The 19,882-nt window shown below is 43.7% G+C and overlaps 1 protein-coding gene across 3 annotated transcripts in view; it reads left to right on the forward strand.

Moving 5' to 3' along the window:
* LOC137431846 (uncharacterized) overlaps positions 1–18,011 on the forward strand; it is a 40,814-nt gene extending 22,803 nt beyond the window's left edge. For 2 of the 3 annotated variants that reach the window (XM_068123598.2, XM_068123599.2), the window contains exons 3-7: positions 2,128–2,236; positions 3,185–3,277; positions 3,619–3,692; positions 15,256–15,477; positions 16,659–18,011. In XM_068123598.2, coding sequence (XP_067979699.1) covers positions 2,128–2,236; positions 3,185–3,277; positions 3,619–3,692; positions 15,256–15,477; positions 16,659–16,787 — 627 coding nt within the window. In that variant the 3' untranslated portion in view covers positions 16,788–18,011. The remainder of the gene's footprint in view (positions 1–2,127; positions 2,237–3,184; positions 3,278–3,618; positions 3,693–15,255; positions 15,478–16,658) is intronic. The other variant, XM_068123600.2, reaches the window with a different exon arrangement.
* The last annotated feature ends 1,871 nt before the right edge of the window (positions 18,012–19,882 follow it).

Genomic DNA, 19,882 nt, shown 5'->3' on the forward strand with positions numbered 1-19,882 from the left:
CACCAAAATCGAACCAATTTTTTGAGATAATCTACTCAAAGACAGACAAACAGGGAGAAAATATAACTTCCGTCCACCTTCAGTGGCGAAGTTAAATATGGAGCAAACAATCAATTGGTGGTTATAGTTATATTGGTTATAGTCTCCATATTACTGTCCCATATAAACACAAAACTCTCATGCTAGCCATGTGTTCTTAAGAGGGTGTAGAACAGGCAACAAGTTTAAACGCCATGTCCTTGTCTGCCATAAGAAGATTCCAATTGGCAACGGAAACATGATCAGTCCACTGCGCATCCAACTTCCCCACTACATCTTGTTATCAATCGATGATTATTATCATTGCAGCAGCAACAAAGTGCTGCACCTGTTTATTAGTGTCGTTCCCATAACAGATCAGATAGTAATTATTGTTGTTCTTTTTCTAAGACGAGAACGGCACTCAGTAGAGAGCATACCTCCACCAGGTGAACGTTTTGTATCCCAGAGTAGACCAGAAAATCACAATACAGAATCACATTTAATTAAAATCACCGTCCATAACTTTTTGAGATATCTTGCTGTCACTGATGGTGAAGAATGACTTAAAAAATTAAATAATTCTCGTATTCAGATCCATATTCCGATCTTCACCAAAATTGAATCTATTCATACTTGTCACACACCCGACCAGTCCACCGAGTTTCGTCCAAATCTGTCCATAACGTTTTGAGATATCCTGCTGTGTTGGTTTTAGCCCTGTCACTGATGGTGAAGAATGACTTTAAAAATTAAATAATTCTCGTATTCAGATCCATATTCCGATCTTCACCAAAATTGAATCTATTCATACTTGTCAGACACACAACCAGTCCACCGAGTTTCGTCCAAATCTGTCCATAACGTTTTGAGATATCCTGCTATGTGTTGGTTTTAGCCCTGTCACTGATGGTGACGAATCACTTAAAAAATTAAATAATTCTCGTATTCAGATCCATATTCAGATCTTCACTAAAATTGAATCTATTCATACTTGTCACACACACAACCTGTCCACTGAGTTTCGTCCAAATCTGTCCATAACGTTTTGAGATATCCTGCTATGTGTTGGTTTTAGCCCTGTCACTGATGGTGAAGAATGACTTTAAAAATTAAATAATTCTCGTATTCAGATCTTCACCAAAATTGAATCTATTCATACTTGTCACACACCCGACCAGTCCACCGACTTTCATCCAAATCTGTCCATAACCTTTTGAGATATCTTGCTATATGTTGGTTTTAGCCCTGTCACTGATGGTGAAGAATGACTTAAAAAATTAAATAATTCTCGTATTCAGATCCATATTCAGATCTTCACCAAAATCGAAGCTATTTGTCCTTGTCAGACACACAACATCTCCACCAAGTTTCGTCCAAATCTGTCCATAACGTTTTGAGATATCCTGCTATGTGTTGGTTTTATCCCTGTCACTGATGGTGAAGAATGACTTTAAAAATTAAATAATTCTCGTATTCAGATCCATATTCAAATCTTCACCAAAATTGAATCTATTCATACTTGTCACACACCCGACCAGTCCACCGAGTTTCATCCAAATCTGTCCATAACTTTTTGAGATATCCTGCTATGTGTTGGTTTTAGCCCTGTCACTGATGGTGACGAATCACTTAAAAAATTAAATAATTCTCGTATTCAGATCCATATTCAGATCTTCATTAAAATTGAATCTATTCATACTTGTCACACACACAACCTGTCCACTGAGTTTCGTCCAAATCTGTCCACAACTTTTTGAGATATCCTGCCATGTATAGTTTTTGGCCCGATCTCCCAATGGTGAAGAATCACTTTTAAAAAATCTACTAGCCGGATCCGAATCCGGATCTTCACCAAAATCGAATCATTTCTTCCTTGTCACATGCGCTACATCTCTGCCAAATTTGGTCCGAATCTGTCCACAACCTTTTGAGATATCTTGTTCACAAACAAACAGACAGACAGGGGTGAAAACACAACCTCCATCTACCTTCGGTGGCGGAGGTAATTAACTTGTGACACTTCAGAGGTATTTGTGTTTAATAGACTGACACAATCTTGTGACCTTGTTCACCCGAACCCAACTTACAAAATTCCAAAATTGTCAGGACTTGAAGATTCAAGAACTCAAAAATCATCTCCAGATTCAAGAAGACATCAACAAAAGACTTACAGAGATTATTCAGGACACCGGATCAAAACAGCTTTCCCCTACAGGTAGGGGTGATTCTTTTTATATCCAGTACTACTTTGATTGCCATAAATGCACTAATTAGATATTTCAACAATAATTAAAAACACAAATATATGCGACAGTGTTGTAAATCCACGATATAAGAGAGCCGCTGGTCCGTCTGTGTGTCGCCATTTTTTCTCAGAGATGGCTCAACGGATCTTCGGGAAACTTTCAGAGGTTCGTGAGTGAGTGCCTGGGGGTGTTTTAGGCCAAACAAGTTAGCTCTTTTGGATGAAAAAAAATCGATCTATAGTACAAGAGCCTTTTTGATTAATGACAGTTATATACAAGTGCACAGTCGCATAAATAAATACAAAGCAATCACCCGACATTTGAACACGAATAAAGCAAACAATTCTGGAAGCGGTCGAAGTTGGTGGTAAGGCTTCTTCTTCTTCCTGAACGTCATCTTACTTAACTCAGAAACGTGATGAACGGCACTTTCACCAGCATATTCCACGAAAAGCTAAAATGGTGATTTAACATTTGTGATGCATTCTGATTTGGATGTAATTGCTTTTCCATTATATTTGCCCTCATTTCAAATATGTTAATGTTTCTTTTTCGCTTGAGCAACGCCGGGTCCTCCAGCTATAAACACTTACATACTTTACTCGGGGTACAAATACAAATACATTTTTGGCTGGGGGGTAACATAGGCTATGTGGCCGCGGCCTCATATGGGCGTGTGGGGGACCGGGAGAGCGGTGTAAATTCTCTATGTAAATGTGTACCATGTAATGCCACCTGGTGATGGTCGCACAGGGTATTACAATTTCTTTTTTTACCTGGGCAACATTGAGGTTAAAGCACTCTTTGTACGGGAAATGTTTTCCTCCTTCCCTCCTCCCCCCTCCCCCAAAAGATGTATATGTGACATATCTTACCCCTCCCTCTCCCCTAACCACTCTCTCCCCTGCCCCTTCCAGTCCCCCCACTCCTTTCCTCACCCCTCCCTCTCCTGCCTCCCCACCTCCCCACCTTATCCGTAGATGAGAGGAGTTGGCTTCATATCATTTCCGGTGAATTGAAGTAGCTAATGGTGGCCGTGGTTATAACACACACATACACACACACACACACACACACACACACACACACACACACACACACACACACACACACACACACACACACACACGCTTCTAATTTCACCAATAGATGCAAAAACCTAGTATAATTAACCCGTCCGTCATGGAGTGGGAGACGGGGGTTGCAATCACTTCTATTTGCCCGTCTGTCTGTCCAGGCCGTAACCTTTTTACCATTTGAGCTTTTGTCATCAAATTTTCAACGAAGCTTTATTGTGAGAATATGGAGAAGAATATGTTTAACTGATTGTCTTTTTTGTTTCTTTCTCCAGAAGTAGGGCAAAGTAGGCCTTTTGACATCACAACGCATATTCCAGAAGAGAAAGCAGAAACAGAAAACCGAAAGGTACAACAGATTTATATCACACTCACAAATGATTACAAGTTACCTTTTCAGCAATAGGTATCATATATGATCAAGAGATGCTGGCCATTACAGATTGTCCAGAAAAGCCTCTGAAATCAACTTCATGTCATTGCGGACTTATTTCTAGAACTACCGAGATGAAAAACTTTTCAACAAATTTTATTCTAACGAGCAAATATTCTTTGATGGAGTCTTAGGATATTCGGATGAAGGCTACACATTTTAATGTAGACTTCATATTGTAGCAATGGCATCCATTCATCTATGTAAAATGGTGGGTATGCAGCACTTCTTCGTGAGGTCAGTTATGTGTTGCACTTCCGTTGGTGATTGTATAGGCCAATTTGGGAGCGTCAGAGTTTGCCACACCTGCCGCATCTGAAGTAGTTAGTGAGGTTGTTGTCTCCTGTAGTTGTGGGACGATGTTGTTTGCTGCGACAGCTTCTGTCGTGCAGCTGCTCCAGCCACTGGTCATCATGATGGCTTACTCCAGCCCATAATTGATGTCACCATGTGCCTCTGAAGTTTGCTACAGTTACAGACATCCTTATACCTCTGCTTCGGACACCCTTTTGGTCTTTTGGCCCAACCATCTCCCCATATAAGATGTTCTTTGGGATACGTCCATCTTCCATCCTGTATACCTGTCCAAGACATTGAAGTCGTCTTTGCTTAATAAGTGCAAGGACACTTGGCAGATTTGCCTGGGAAAGGACTTCTGCATTTGTGCAACTATCCTTCCACGTGATGCCAATGATGCATCGTAGACAGCGAAGATGAAAATTGTTGAGTCTTTGTTCTTGGCAGCTATAAGTTGCCCATGTTTCAAAGCCATAAAGTAGGGTGTTAATAATGCACACCTTGTAGATCAATGTCTTGGTTCTGAGGGCCAGCTTGATGTTTTTCCACGCCCTCTTTGTTAGACGACCAATGGTGGTGGCTGCCTTCCTGATGCGTACGTTCAGTTCATCATCGAAAGACAGGTTGTTACATCACCAAAGTCCAGAGATAACTGAATTTGCTGACTATTTCCAGCGCAGTATTGTTTAGTGTAATCAGTGGCTGGGTTGTGACACCGTGTCCCATCACCACGGTTTTATCAACACTGATGGCGAGAGAACATCATGCATGAGAGAGATGATCAATTAGCTTCTGGAGCTGGTCTTCTGTGTGGGTGACAAGTGCAGCGTCGTCTGCATAGAGAAGTTCTCTGAGCAGGACATGCTGCACTTTTGGCTTTGCTCTTGAAGGTGTGAAGGTAGATTCCTGCCATGTCTGCAGGGAAGAAGTATCTGAGAAGTACCGAGAGAAAATTACCAAACAGAGTTGGAGCCAGGACACAGCCCTGCTTAACTCCACTTTTCATCTCAAAACTTCATGAAGTGGAAATGTAATGTGCCGTGCATGTTGTCATGAAAACAGTTCATGATCCAGGCAGTTGGAAAACCAGTCAATGGTTAATAAGTTAAGATTATAACTTTAAATGTAATATATTTTACAAGTACTTCCAAGTACATAATATATCTGTGTTTGTATATGTGCCTTTATATGTACATGTGTATGTAGGTATGTACACCACATGACCAAAAGTACGTGGTCACCCGAACATCGAACACCTCATTCCAAAATCATGGACATTAACAAGGAGTTGTCCCCCCCCCCCCCCCTTGCTGCTATAACAGCCTCCACTTTTCTGGGAAGGCTTTCCACTAGATGTTGGAACATTGCTGCGGGGATTTGCCTCCATTCAGCCACAAGAGCATTAGTAGGTCAGGCACTGATGTTGGACGATTAGGCCTGGCTAGCAATCGGTGTTCCAATTCATCCCAAAGGTGTTCGATGGGGTTGAGGTCAGGGCTCTGTGCAGCCCAGTCAGGTTCTTCCACACCAATCTCGACAAACCATTTCCATATGGACCTCGCTTTGTGCACAGGGGCATTGACATGCTGATACAGGAAAGGGCCTTCCCCAAACTGTTGCCACAAAGTTGGAAGCACAGAATCGTCTGGAATGTCATTGTATGCTGTAGTGTTAAGATTTCCCTTCAATGGAACGAAGGGGCCGAGCCCGAACCATGAAAAACAGCACCAGACCATTATTCTTCCTCCACCAAACTTTACAGTTGGCACTATACATTCGGGCAGGTAGCGTTCTCCTGGCATCCGCCAAACCCAGATTCGTCCGTCAGACTGCCAGATGGTGAAGTGTGATTCAACACCCCAGAGAACGCGTTTCCACTGCTCCAGAGTCCAATGGCGGCGAACTTTACACCACTCCAACCGACGCTTGGCATTGCGCATGGTGATCTTAAGCCTGTGTGTGGCTGCTCAGCCATGGAAACCCATTTCATGAAGCTCCCGGCGAGCAGTTGTTGTGCTGACGTTGCTTCGGGAGGCAGTTTGGAACTCGGTAGTGAGTGTTGCAACCGAGGACAGACTTTTTTTTACGCGCTACGTGCTTCAGCACTGTCAGTGCCGTTCTGTGAGCTTGTGTGGCCTACCACTTCGCGGCTGAGCTGTTGTTGCTCCGAGACGTTTCCACTTCACAATAACAGCACTTACAGTTGACTGGGACAGCAGAATCTTCTAGCAGGGCACAATTTTGACGAACTGACTTGTTGGAAAGGTGGCATCTTATGACTGTGACACGTTGAAAGTCACTGAGCTCATCAGTACGACCCATTCTACTGCCAATGTTTGTCTATGGGGATTTCATGGCTGTGAACTTGATTATATATACCTGTCAGCAATGGGTTTGGCTGAAACAGCCAAATCCACTAATTAGAATGGGTGTCCGCATACTGTTGGTCATGTAGTGTATGTGTTTATATATATATATATATATATATATATATGTACATACAGTATTGTGTGTGTGTGTGTGTGTGTGTGTGTGTGTGTGTGTGTGTGTGTGTGTGTGTGTGTGTGTGTGTGTGTTTGTATGTATGTATTGTTAATGTCCGGCTTCCTTCTTGTGACTACTGTGCAGTAATTGGTCTTTTTCTGATTATGTGGATGGATGACAATTCTTTGAGAGATAAAACATATCCTAAAACAGGCTAATTTGCATTGTTGAGCTGCCAGACATATTGCAAGCTCAAGTAGAGTGATGGAACCTGTTTGTGAGATCCGAGGTCGGGGGTTGACGAACTGGGTGCGGAATGCTGACCGGTGAAATTTTTTGGGTGTGATGTCATACTTGAAGGTCTCAGGACATACACTGAGGCATTCTGTATGGTGGCCATCTGTATATAATGGAGCAGGTGTTTGTATGTACAGTGCATTCATATAGTATTCAGACCCCTTCACTTTTTTCACATTTTGTTATGTTGCAGCCTTATGCTGAAATCGTTTAAATTCATTTTTTCCCTCATCAATCTACACTCAATACCCCATTATGAAAAAGAGAAAACAGGATTTTAGAAAGTTTTGCAAATTTATTAAAAAGAAAAAACTGAAATATCACATTTACATAAGTATTCATACCCTTTGCTATGACACTTGAAATTTAGCTCAGGTGCCTCCCATTTCTCTTGATCATCTTTGAGATGTTTCTACACCTTGATTGGAGTCCACCTGTGGTAAATTCAATTGATTGGACATGATTTGGAAAGGCACACACCTGTCTAAATAAGGTCTCACAGCTGACAATGCATATCAGAGCAAAAACCAAGCCATGAGGTGGAAGGAACTACCTGCAGAGCTCAGAGACAGGATTGTGTCGAGGCACAGATCTGGGGAAGCCTAGAAAAAAATCTCTGCTGCATTGAAGGTTCCCAAGAGCACAGTGGCCTCCATAATTCTTAAATGGAAGAAGTTTGGAACAACCAGGACTCTTCCTAGAGCTGGCCACCCGGCCAAATTGAGCAATCGGGGGAGAAGGGCCTTGGTAAGAGAGGTGACCAAGAACCCGATGGTCATTCTGGTTGAGCTCCAGAGATCCTGTGTGGAGATGGGAGAAACTTCCAGAAGGACAACCATCACTGCAACACTTCACCGATCTGGGCTTTATGGCAGAGTGGCCAGACGGAAGCCTCTCATCAGTTAAAGAAAAGGTGGGAGGTGAGGTAAGCGGAGGTGGCAGGAGAAAGAAGAGAATGAGAGACAATGGGATTGTGAAGGGGAGATGGAGGAAAAGGAGGGATTGGGGCAGGGGAGGCCTTTGGTGTTGCTGAGGAGGCATAGGGCATTGTGATGCTGCTCATACCATATTACTTACTTTTAAATGTTTCTTGTTACAAGCCAGGAAGAATTGATGACCATCATAAAACTGGAGCAGTGGAGCATGTAGGCTAGGGATAGCGCTCGAGATGACGAAAGAGCTGGAAGGAGGAAAGAGCCAGAAGCCTCATGGGAGGAATGAGGATCAGGCTCACAGTGGAAGATCTGGGTGGGAGAAGGAACGTTGGCAGGAAGGAGGCACTCACCTGTGCGGAAAGCAACACTATACCACAAACTCCATTCAATGAAAAGGGTGGGAAGGGCACATTTTTGTGATTAATCATACACCTGGGCAGGACGTAAAGGATCACATTAACATAATTTATTAATAATTATATTTATCCTGATACTTCTTAACCACTTTCTTCCCTTTATGCTTTTTTTGGGAGTAGGTGATGTGACATTCCGAGGTGGGAGCAGGAGAGAACATTATCCTTACTCAATATGTGAAGGGAGACATTAATCAATCGTTTTTATTTAAAATATTACAGACTGTACCTGACTGGAGGGCTCAGAGGATGGCCTAGACCCTTGAGGTACACATACTCCTTCAAGCCATTTAACCTGGCTTCGGGCTGGCAGGATAACCTAGAGGTACACATACTCCTTCAAGCTGTCTCTGGACCTGCTTTGAATTCCGATCCATCTACAAACGGTCATCCCGGTGTTTAGCAGGTGGGGTGAATCATCAATGTGTATGCCCTCCCTCGGATTGACGACGTCAGTGTGGCATCCCATCTGCCGATATTAGTTGGGGTACGTTAAATATCCAATGGTGTCCTTTGCGAAGAGTAGGCGAGCTATCGCCGGCACCCTGGCGATATTACAAATTCCTGCCCTAAACGTTGTCGGGCCTGGCCAGCCGGTTCGTGAAACACTTGGGCTAAAACGTCCCAGGAATGTGAATCATGGCTGTGAAAGAAGAAGTACCTGACTGCAGGTTAGTAAAACTTCCGATTTGGATGTTCTTCGATCGTATCCATTAGCTTTTTTTTTTCTTTTTCTTTTTTCCTTTTTTTTTTCTGTATACAAGATCGAGTCTCGTGAAAGAGCAAACATTAATTACACAAAAAGTCAAACCGACACACAAAACACAAAAAATAAGGGGAGCGGCAGACAAGATGGGGAGAGAGGGGGAAGGACACAAACACAACATTTGAGAGCAAGGACAACGGGAGAAATGTGGGGGGGGGGGGGGGAGGGCTTTGGGGGAGGTGGGAGAGGTATAAAACATATGAACACTGCAAGGACTTCCAGGAAAGAAGTTGGGATTTCAAAAAAAAAAGTATCTGGGGTGAATTACCGGGGGTAGAAAAGATCAAGGTTTTGGATGGGGGAAGATAAGAGATGGTGGTGAACAGCTGTTTTAAAGACCTGGAGGGAGGTGTGGGATTGAAGGGAGTGTGGGAGTTTGTTCCAGAGGCGGGAGAAAAGGGGAATGAAAGAGTGAAGGTGAGCAGAGAGCCTAGACTTTGGCAGTTTAACCATAAGAGGGTTGCAGGCAGATCTTGTGCGACCTGTAGGAATATTTGGGGGACAGAGCACAGAGAGAGCTGGGGGAGCAAGGCCGGAGAGGAGTCGGTAGAAGACAGAAAGACCACCTACCTGTCTGCGGTGAGTGAGTGAAAGGCCCTCGGAGTTAACCTCATCGCAGGAGATTCCAATGATTCTGAAAGCTTTGGTTTCAACAGCGTGACGCCGAGCTATGTGTGAGGCAGGAGCACCAGCCCAGAGGGGAGAGCAGTATTCCAATGAGCTGCGGATGAAAGCCTTGTATGTGGTGAGGAGCTCAGGTGTGCCAAGGAAGGACTTCGCACGACGGAGGATGCCCAGTCGGTGACTGGCTTTGGAGGCCAGCTTGGAAATGTGGTTTTCCCAATAAAGATCATGGCAGATAGTGAGACCCAAAAGCTTGAGCGACAGAACTACTTGGAGAGGATTGTTGAGAAAGTAGATGGGAGGGTTTTCCAGTCGGTCCTTTCAGAGAGACATTGTAAGAGTGTGAGATTTGTCAGGATTGAAAGACATGTTCCACTTGTTTGACCAGTCTGTGATTTTTTCCTGGTCTGCAGAGAGTGAGGAGACTGCAGACTGCCGATCTGAGGGATGAGGAATGGAGCGGCAGATAGTGGAGTCATCAGCAAAGAGATAGAGAGGATTTTCCAAAGAGTTGGAGAGATCATTGATGAAGACCAGAAATAGCACAGGGCCCAGAACACTGCATTGGGGAACTCCAGCCAGAACAGGAAGGGGAGATGAGAGAAATATATTCAGGGCCACACGTTGCCTTCAACCAGCGAGGAAGTCCGCAAGCCATGAGTGGAGATTTCCATGGATACCAAAGGAGGAGAGTTTGGTGAGCAGAGCTGGGTGCCAGACCGTATCGAAGGCACGTGATATGTCAAGTGAGACAGCTCTGATTTCCTGTTTGGCATTGAGGACATCCATCCATTGTTGAGACAGCAGAAGCAACATGTCCAGAGTAGAATGACCTGGTCTGAATCCAAATTGATGATCAGAGATCAAGCCATTGGAGAAGAGGAAGGATTTGATATCCGAAGCAATGATGGATTCCATGACTATGCTGATAATTGGAAGCAGGCTGATTGGTCTGTAGTTGCAAGGATCTGTTTTTGCACCTTTTTGTGTAAAGCGGTAATGTTTGCTGATTTCCAAGATGCTGGCAGGTGACTTTGAGCAAAAGAGAGGGTGAAAAGAATAGCGAGAGGGTGAGATAGACCGGCAGAGCAGGATTTTAGGACCCGTGGGCTGATGCCGTCTGGTCCAGTTGCAGAATCAGAGTCGAGGTTTGACAAAAACTTCTCCACCTTGTCAGGAGAGAAGGACACAGAGTCCAGGAGCAGCTGGGTTCGACTGGGAAAGGTGGGAACAGAGAGAGATGGGTTTGGGACACAAGATTTTGAGGCAAACACAGAGTTGAGGCATTCGGCTTTGTCACGTGCGGTGTCAACTGTGTAGCCATTTGAGGTAAGGGAGGGGATGGAGGGGGAACAAACACCAGAAACGGATTTGACCAGACGCCACCAGGATTTGGAGGAAGGAGACAGGTTTGAGAGTTCAATCTTGAGTGTGGAGAGATAGTGCTTCCTGGCACTCCTGAGGGTAGACACACACTTGTTCCGAGCTTGGTGGAAGGAACTGAGATTGCCTTCAGTTGGATTAGCCTTCCAAGAGGCAAAGGCGAGTTGTTTCAGGGCAACTGCCTCACCACAAGATTCAGTGTACCATGGATGGATAGGAAGGGTAAGACAACTGAAGACGAGATGGGATAAATCTGTGCATGAGAGAGAGCAGTTTGCTTTGGAAGAATTCCCAGGAAGAATTTATGTCAGAGGCAGTAGAGATGGGAGACCAGTCCAGATGATTGATGGCTGCTTGCAGACCGTGCCAGTCAGCGTGAGTGAAATGCCAAACTCGTCGGCGATGAAGAGGCTCTCTGAGAATGGCCAGAGAGATGTCTACTTTAACAAGCACATGATCAGAAGAACCGATTGGAGCAGAAGAAGAGCAGCACACATTTGCAGGGAAGTTAGTCATAACCAAGTCCAGAAGAGAAGATACTCCATTGACTGAGATCCGGGTCGGGAAATTGACAGATTGTGTCAGTCCCAATGAGTCGCAGAAGTCCTTTGCTGAGGTGCCATGCCTGGTGAGAAAGGAACCCACACCCCGCCAACTGGCATGATGACAGTTGAAGTTGCCACATATGAGGAAGAGAGAGTTTGGATGAGTTGATAGAAGTTGGTCCATGTTGTCCGACAGCGAAATGTAAATGGAGTCGTCACTGTTTGGAAGAGGGTACAGAACACATATGAACAAAAGTTGGGTGCGGAGAGGAAGCCGTAGCCAGAGGTACTCCTGGGGATGGGGTGGAGAGAGGGCAGTGCAGGGAGAGTGAGGAAGAGAGTTTTTGATAAAGATAGCCACCCCACCACCAGGATGAGGCTCATGTCTATCATACCGGAGGAGGGAGTAACCAGGAAGAGATATTAAGGAATCAGAGACATCTTGAAGGAGGAAAGTTTCTGTTAAGCAGATCAAGTATGGATTGTCAGAAGCAACCTGAATGGAGAGATCAATCAGGTTTGAGCGAAGGCCCCGGATGTTTGAGGTCCATACCGTTAATGAGGAGAGAGGTGGAGCATCAGGTGCAGGACAGGGGAGGGGAGGGGTTGGGTCAGATGAAGGATGAGAGGGGAGGTAGGAAGAGCAGTTGATAGTGTGGCAGAGATTACAGAAGAGTTACAAGAAAGGGAAGGATGAGGAGGACGAAAGGTTTGATGGTGATGGGATGAGGCACAGTGAGGGGTTGTTTGAGGGGGGGCAGAGGAAGATCGAAGGTTGGGGGAGGTGGAGGTATGAGATAGAAGGGAGACGAAGTGGGGAGGAGGCAGCTTTGAGAGGGAGGTGGGAGGAGGGAGAATTTGGGAGGGATGGTTGGGGGGTAGATTTGAAGGGGAGGAGCAAGGGGGGAGTTTAGGAGGGAAGGGGCAAGGGGGTAGATTTGAAAGGGATGGGTGATGGGGAGGATTTGGAGGGGAGGGGCAAGGGGGAAGATTTGAAAGGGATGGGTGATGGGGAAGATTTGGAGGGGAGGGGTGATGGGGAAGATTTGGAGGGGAGGGGTGAGATTGGATTTTGGAAAGTGTACGATTAATGGGAAATGAACATTTATTGCAAAATGAGTTTCTTGTAACCTTCGAGTCAAAAATAAGTTTGAGGACACTGGAGGGGGGGGGGGGGGGGGTGGAGAGCAGGAGAGTTTAGGGAATGTATGAAAGAGGCACTGTAAGAGATGGAATTTTTTTTTGGAATGAATAGATTTGGTGAGCAAGTCGAAAGCAACCTTTTAAAGAAGAAGAAGAAAAAGGTGTTATAATACATGATAGAATACAGTTCTTCAGGGGGAAAGTTTAAATATTTTAAAGTTTAACAGTGAAAACTATCTGGGGAAATGTAGGTGAAACACGTGGTTGAAAAACGAACGAACGAACGAATGAGAACAACGAATAAACGAATAAGAACAGAGAAGGAAATGTTTTTTGTTTTTTGTTTTTTTTGAGTTGAGATTTTAAACAAGGACGTATGGGGTGAAAAGACTGGGAAAAACAGAGAAACGAAAGTAGTTGGAGCACAATAGACGGACCGCTGAGAGAAAAATAAAGCCTCAAGGTCGGACACTGGACTAGGCCTCAAAAGACACGACACGAATTAACCGACGATATTTTATACAGGTATGAAGGATTAACACCGATAATCTTCCTAGGGACACACGATACATACACACACCATAAAATAAATAGTTTTGACGAAAATACAAATGGAAACAATTACTTAACTTCGATAGAGTGGAGAGCGTGTACAGCTTCGAAAAAACGAAAACCTCGCCGGCATGACCGGAAGCCAAAGCTTAGGAATTTTGCGGTAAATTTTATCTGTATGCTTATATTTTGTGGTCTTGCATTGTTGCCACATGCAATATCTATGGCAACTGGCTCCACTTCTTCTCTCTCTCTAACTTTGAAGTGTTCCTGTACAAAGTGGACTGTTCGACCCTTTATTGAAATCATGAAGGAATGAGATTTTTTTCCCCCCAAATTTTAACCAACAAGTACACACGCAGACTCCGGGAGGGGCAGGAAGGGTCATTCCTCTTTGGGGTATATAGATTACAGTCATTCTATGGTCGAGTCTCAAGAACATTCAGTGTATGTTCATTTACCAAGTTTATTGTGAAGAGATCGCCAAGTGGTTTAAGCATTCGAGCAAGCACTCCATTCAAAACCGTTAAGGAACGGCGGGCTTGGCAAGCGCTAGCCAGCTGCTTGGTAAAGGAGCACAACCCGAGCTTCTCCCTTTCAGTTTCGTATGAAACAGCAGGAGCGAGTTTGAAAAGTTCGCTCCGAAAAATTCCACGGTAGCAGCAGAAAGGGCCATGTTATTAACCCAACATTTGTGGGTTATATAGAGTACAGTAGATCTTCGCTCAGTTCTACAAGTAAACCTTACTTCACGGATGTCGGGATTTCTCCAAATTTCTTAATTTAGTGTTATAAAGAGCACTAGCGGCTGTTTAAAATGCTAAGCATACGTGTTTGTGGTTTATAATATTTTTACTTCCTGCAGAAGGCGTTGCTCCCACAGAAACGCCACCTTACTATAATTCACCAAATGTCCGTCTGTCTGTTTGAAGGTACTGTAAAAACTGCTGAACCGATCGCAAAGATATTTTGGGTGGGTAATCCTGGGACCACTGGGAGTAAAATAGGCCACATTGTTTTTCTAATTTTTTCTAGTTTTCCAATTTTTCAGTTTTTCCAAACACAATGGAATCATATTTACTGATATGAACAGTGATGTGGCTTTTGTTGAAATTCTACAAATACTGTTTATTCTACGTACCAGGAGAGAGTAGATCAACTCCTGACGAACTCTTCCTATATAAACGTGCGGCTCCGAAGTAATATGGCAGAGTGTGCAAAGCGACTGAGAAACAGGTGTAGCCGCCGCTTCCGTGTTACAGATTCGGCGCGTACTCTTCACACATAAACGTGCGACTGAGAAAGACGTGCAGCCGCCGCTTCCATTTTGCAGAATTCAATCCTTTTTCAAAATGGGCGCCATGTACTGTTTAGATTTTGATGATTTGCGTGTGATATGATTCAATGGATGTTTATATGAATCGTTTAAAATTAAAAAAGCCTTCAATTTCTGATATTTTGCCTTTTCATTTGGGCTTCCCAATTGAAGCCCCACCCATAGGGCGGATACAGTTGTTAGTTATATATATATAAGCTATTTATACACGTTATCACTGCAGGAAAAACGCCTTGGGGAAGTGGGACATTATTAGTATTAATATTGTTTTGTAATAACATTAACAATATGCGATTATCATTAATTTTGTTATTAAAAGCGTCTTTGGAAAAACGCCACGATAAATCTTCTTATTTGGACAAACGCCACGATAAAGCTAATTTAACATTTATATACACCTCAACGTGCAACCCCATTGACGGTAATGGCGGGAAAACTTGCTCGGGGGAGGGGTGGGGTGAGAAAACCCCCTTGGGGAGGGGGAAATGAATGGGATACAACCTTCATTGTGTAACTTCGTCATCCTGTATAGTTTGGTTGAGATTGGATAAGTAACGACAGAATGTATTGGTGTCAAAAATTCATCAGACAGACACAAATGGCGTATTTTAGTATGATAGGAAAGTCAGAAGTGTGAAGTTGTGTATGACATTGAAGCTGAATTTGACTTTGTGCTACTCGCCTTTCACTGTGTGCCCACAAAGGATAATTACTACTCCGCCAGACATGGTTCCAAAGCCCAGGAAGTGGACACACCGAAATGTGACGTGATAACAGAGCCGGAGGCTACTGTCGTACACTTGCAAGAGGACGCTCCTTGCAGAATGATTATGAATAGAGAGGCCTTGATGGCGCGCCAACCTGCACCAAGGCTCACCTTCGTTAACCCCTTGCGGTCACTCAGAGTCGCCCAGCCAATGAAGAAGGTAAGGTGTCATTGAGCTGAGCTAGCCAATTCTGATCCACGGGCCTCTTCAGGCCGGTCTTTTGTTCAAGTTTAAGCATCTGAAGTATCACATGTATTTAGGTTTCAATCTATTTGAACCGTCAAATTGTTTGTTCAGTTGTCTTATGAGGATGTTGCAGAAGTACAGGAGCACAACTTACCTTTGAGCTGTGCAGCCTGGGATGCAGATATCTGGATTGTAAACTACATTAGTGATGGGAAGCATGGTGTGGCTGTGAGTTGGAGGATGTAAGTAGTGGGGAACCTCAGGGGTCAATATTGCGATCAATATTACTAATAATCGACATCGATGATTTGGACAGCACGATATTTTCGAAATGACGTAAGTGACATTTACATCATAAACTAGAACGGCACTCAGTAGTGAGCAAACCTTCGTCTGCTTGGCCATATCACTGAATGGTGAAGAATCACTTAAAAAATTAAATAATTCTCATATCCGAATCCATATTCGGATCTTCACCAAAATTGAATCGATTCTTCCTTGTCACACACGCAACCTGTCCAACAAGTTTCGTCCAAATCCGTCCATAACTTTTTGAGATATCCTGCTATGTATCGTTTTTGGCCGTATCTCCTAATGGTGAAGAATCACTTAAAAAATTAAATAATTCTCATATCCGAATCCATATTCAGATCTTCACCAAAATCGAATCGATTCTTCCTTGTCACACACACAACCTGTCCACCAGGTTCCGTCCAAATCCGTCCAAACTTTTTGGGATATCCTGCTATATATCGTTTTTGGCCCCATCTCCCAATGGTGAAGAATCACTTTAAAAATTCTAGTAGCCGGATCCGAATCCGGATCTTCATTAAAATCTAATAACTTCGTCCTTGTGAAATTCGCTACATCTCTGCCAAATTTCGTCCTAATCCAACCACAACGTTTTGAGATATTTTGTTCACAACAAACAAACAGGCAAACAGACAGGGGTGAAAACACGACCTCCATCCACCTTTGGTGGCGGAGGTAACAAGAATGACCACCTGCAATGACGTTAACAAGTAAAACAAAAGGATGCAAGGAAACTGGATGTGGGCCTTCTCTGCATTTTCAGCTCAAACACACTCTGATTCTGCATGTACTTGTTGGACTTGAGCCAGGAGAGCATGTGTTATGGTGTGTGCCCTCTGCAGGACCATCAAAGATCCACGCGACCACATCTACTCAAAGAGTGTCCCGTGTGCTTCGCTTTCTTCCCAGACAACACTTGTGCATCAGAAATAAATCGTCACATCAATAGTCACTTTTCGGACGTGAACTGAGCGATACGTCCTCATGACAATGTGTGCCATTCAAAGACAGATGAACCTGATTGTTTGACAACAAATTGTTTACATGTTTGAGTTTTAACAAACAGTTAATGTTACGGTAACTTGCTTTGTTGCAAATCTCCTGTACAGTAATTCTACAATAAATAAATAAATAAATATCCACCGATTCATCTATAGGGAGCTATATATGATTTCCAATAAAATATTGACGCATTTCCATTGTCGACGGCAACTGCTTTTCATGGTCACCTTCAAGCATTGGAGCCTTCTCCGGAACTTGTTTTCGGGAGTTCTTGTGCATGCTTCATTCAAAATTGCAGGTGCAATGGTGACGTCATTCTCAGTTTGTTCACTACCTTCAGCAAAACAAACCGCACCTCGAGGTGACCGGTACCAGATCTCACTGAGACAAGGCTGGGTTTCAAAGCCTGTGAGACCTTCGTTGTACCAATGTGAAGCTTCTACTGATATCATTAAATTACCTTTTCCTAGTAGTGAGCGGAGGATTCAACCGCTCCATCCATGTGCACCCCAGAACTCAATGCATCTGCACACAGACTGACCAATAACTTTTTCAAAGCATCTTCAAGCTTCTTATGCATCATATTTACTATAGACCCCTCTGCCACCGACGGTGGATGGAGGTTATGTTTTCACCCATGTTTGTTTGTCTGCTTGCCTGTCTGTCCGTCTGTCTTTGAGCAGGGTATCTCAAAAGGTATGGACAGATTCGGACAAAACTTGGTGGATGAGTTGGGTAGGTGACAAGAACAAGCCGATTCGATTTTGGTTCAGGTCCGGATCCATATCCGGCCTATCAGTGGGATACAAAACAAACTGTTCAGCCTGGCGGACGTATGTGCTCTACCGAGTGCTGTTCTTGTTACCCTGTGCTCGCAAAGCGAAAAGCGGAGTTAAGCGATCTCCTTCGTCCGTACATAGGTCGTACCTACATATGTTGTACGTACATGCCTGCATTTTTAAAAATTTATTTTCTCGGCAACCATTGATCTGATACACAAAATTTTCACCATAAGAACGCCTCCTCCTGTATAATTTTTTAGTCATAATTATGACGTCATAGGTCATATGGTGCCATCTTGTAAGAACTGAAAAACCTTGGACATCTATATCTCCAAAACCTCTCCATGGAAAAATTGAAACATGGTTCATTATCAAGCACTCCCCATAAAGAATAAAATTTGTTAATATCGATGTCATTGGTTTCTTCTTTACGTCATAATTCGACAAGTACAACGACTGATCCGATCAGAATGAAAAAAATTGAGGGTCATCTGGAGATCAACAGAATGGTCAACAGAATTAAATTGATGACATCATAGGTCACGTGGTTCGGCAGCCATGTTGTATTGAATATAAAAAAAACTTTTTCAATTACCTTTTCCAAAACGGCTGATCAGATCAATGCAAAACTTCATGCACATGATCTCCTAGCCTTGTGGAATATTGGGTGTCCAATGCAGAAATCACAGGTCACATGGTCTTGCAGCCATATTGGATTTAACATACAACCTTTTAAAACCTTATTTTCCAGAACAGCCAGAAATATATAAGGGAACCTTCACACACATGTTCCCCAAGCCTTGGGCATACCATGGTGTTCACGAATAAATCATAGGTCACATGTTCTGGAAGCCATGTTGGATCAAAGGAAGAAAATTAATGTTTCTCTGAAACGGCTGAAGCTATCGAAGCAAAACTTTCCAAATATCATCCAACACGATTGCTGCATACCGTGTGAAAATGATGATGGCATAGTTAACATGGTTTGGCAGCCATCTTGGAAAGAAAAACGACCCTTTTCTGATCAACACAAAACTCCACACCCATTATCCCCTACCCAATTGGAGCCGGAATGTAAATTTACGATGTCATAGTGTTACGTGGTCCTCCCCGACCCCCTGGTCATGGTGTGCCTCCGAGCCCCGAGAGGAGCCACGGCAGAATAATGTGTTACTCCGTGTCAAAAACCACGAGTGAAACCACACCAATGGTTATCAACAAACAAATATTGTATTAAAAATCACACAAGATTAACGATTCAACAATAATAGCAATCATCAATCCAATCAACACATCTTATGATGGTACCATCAGCTAGGGTAATATAACTCACTGTGCTCCAAGTGAGTGAAAAAGAACACTCCCCCAATGTCTCTATAGCTCAAAGGTGATCCCCTCCAGCGAGCGTCAGAGCGATATCGAATCGAAACCCGAACCTCGTTCAGATGACGGGCTCAGTCACACAGCCAAAACAGCACAAAAGGCATAGGCGGCCGAAACGGCGCAAAAAGTCACGTGGTCCAAAACTGCGTAAGGCAAACTCACGGAGGAATGGGAAATCCCAAGGCGCCCTCCAGGTATGAACATTCACGGTTCAGTCGGCGAACCGCAAATTAATCTTCAAACTCCGCGTTGCACACACACACATCCCAGAGAGACGTCGGAATGGTGAAAAAGGCTGACGGGAAGCAAAGACCTTTTGCGATTAGCAAAGCGCGAGTGTCAAAATGGTCGATGGCTCGTATTTGAGTCGCAATGACCTGGCGATGATTCTTCAGAATCCCAACGCCAAACCAAACCATGCAGGTTTATCAATCCCAGCGATAACACCTATCGCAGGAATTCCTTTCAAGGAAACTCCAAGTTCACTCGCGACTTTCATTCGACCACGCTCGCTCCGGAGCTTTAAGTGATCAGCTTCTTGTCCGACTTTTTTGCCCTGCCTCCTTTTCTCTCTCCTCTTCTTCTTCGTCTTCCGGTTCCCGATCCGGTTTCCTGTTTCATTTAACATTAACCTTTTTACCTTTTGACAATAATAATGGCTATTTCCCTCAAACAATCATAATAATAATACATAGAACCAGAAATGTTTCAAGTGGATGAAAACCACAACACCGGAAGTGACGAATCCGTAACAATAGGTTGGGCAGCCATATTGTATCTGAGTGAAAATCATTGAAAATCTTCTTCTTTGAAACTGCTTAATCGATCAATGCAAAACTTTAACTAATTGATCAACTATCCATGGGAAATATCGTTTTTATAAAAGTGACATCGTCAGT

The sequence above is a fragment of the Myxine glutinosa genome, chromosome 7 (assembly GCF_964187855.1).
Source record: "Myxine glutinosa chromosome 7, kmMyxGlut1.1, whole genome shotgun sequence".
Taxonomy (NCBI): Eukaryota; Metazoa; Chordata; class Myxini; order Myxiniformes; family Myxinidae; genus Myxine; species Myxine glutinosa.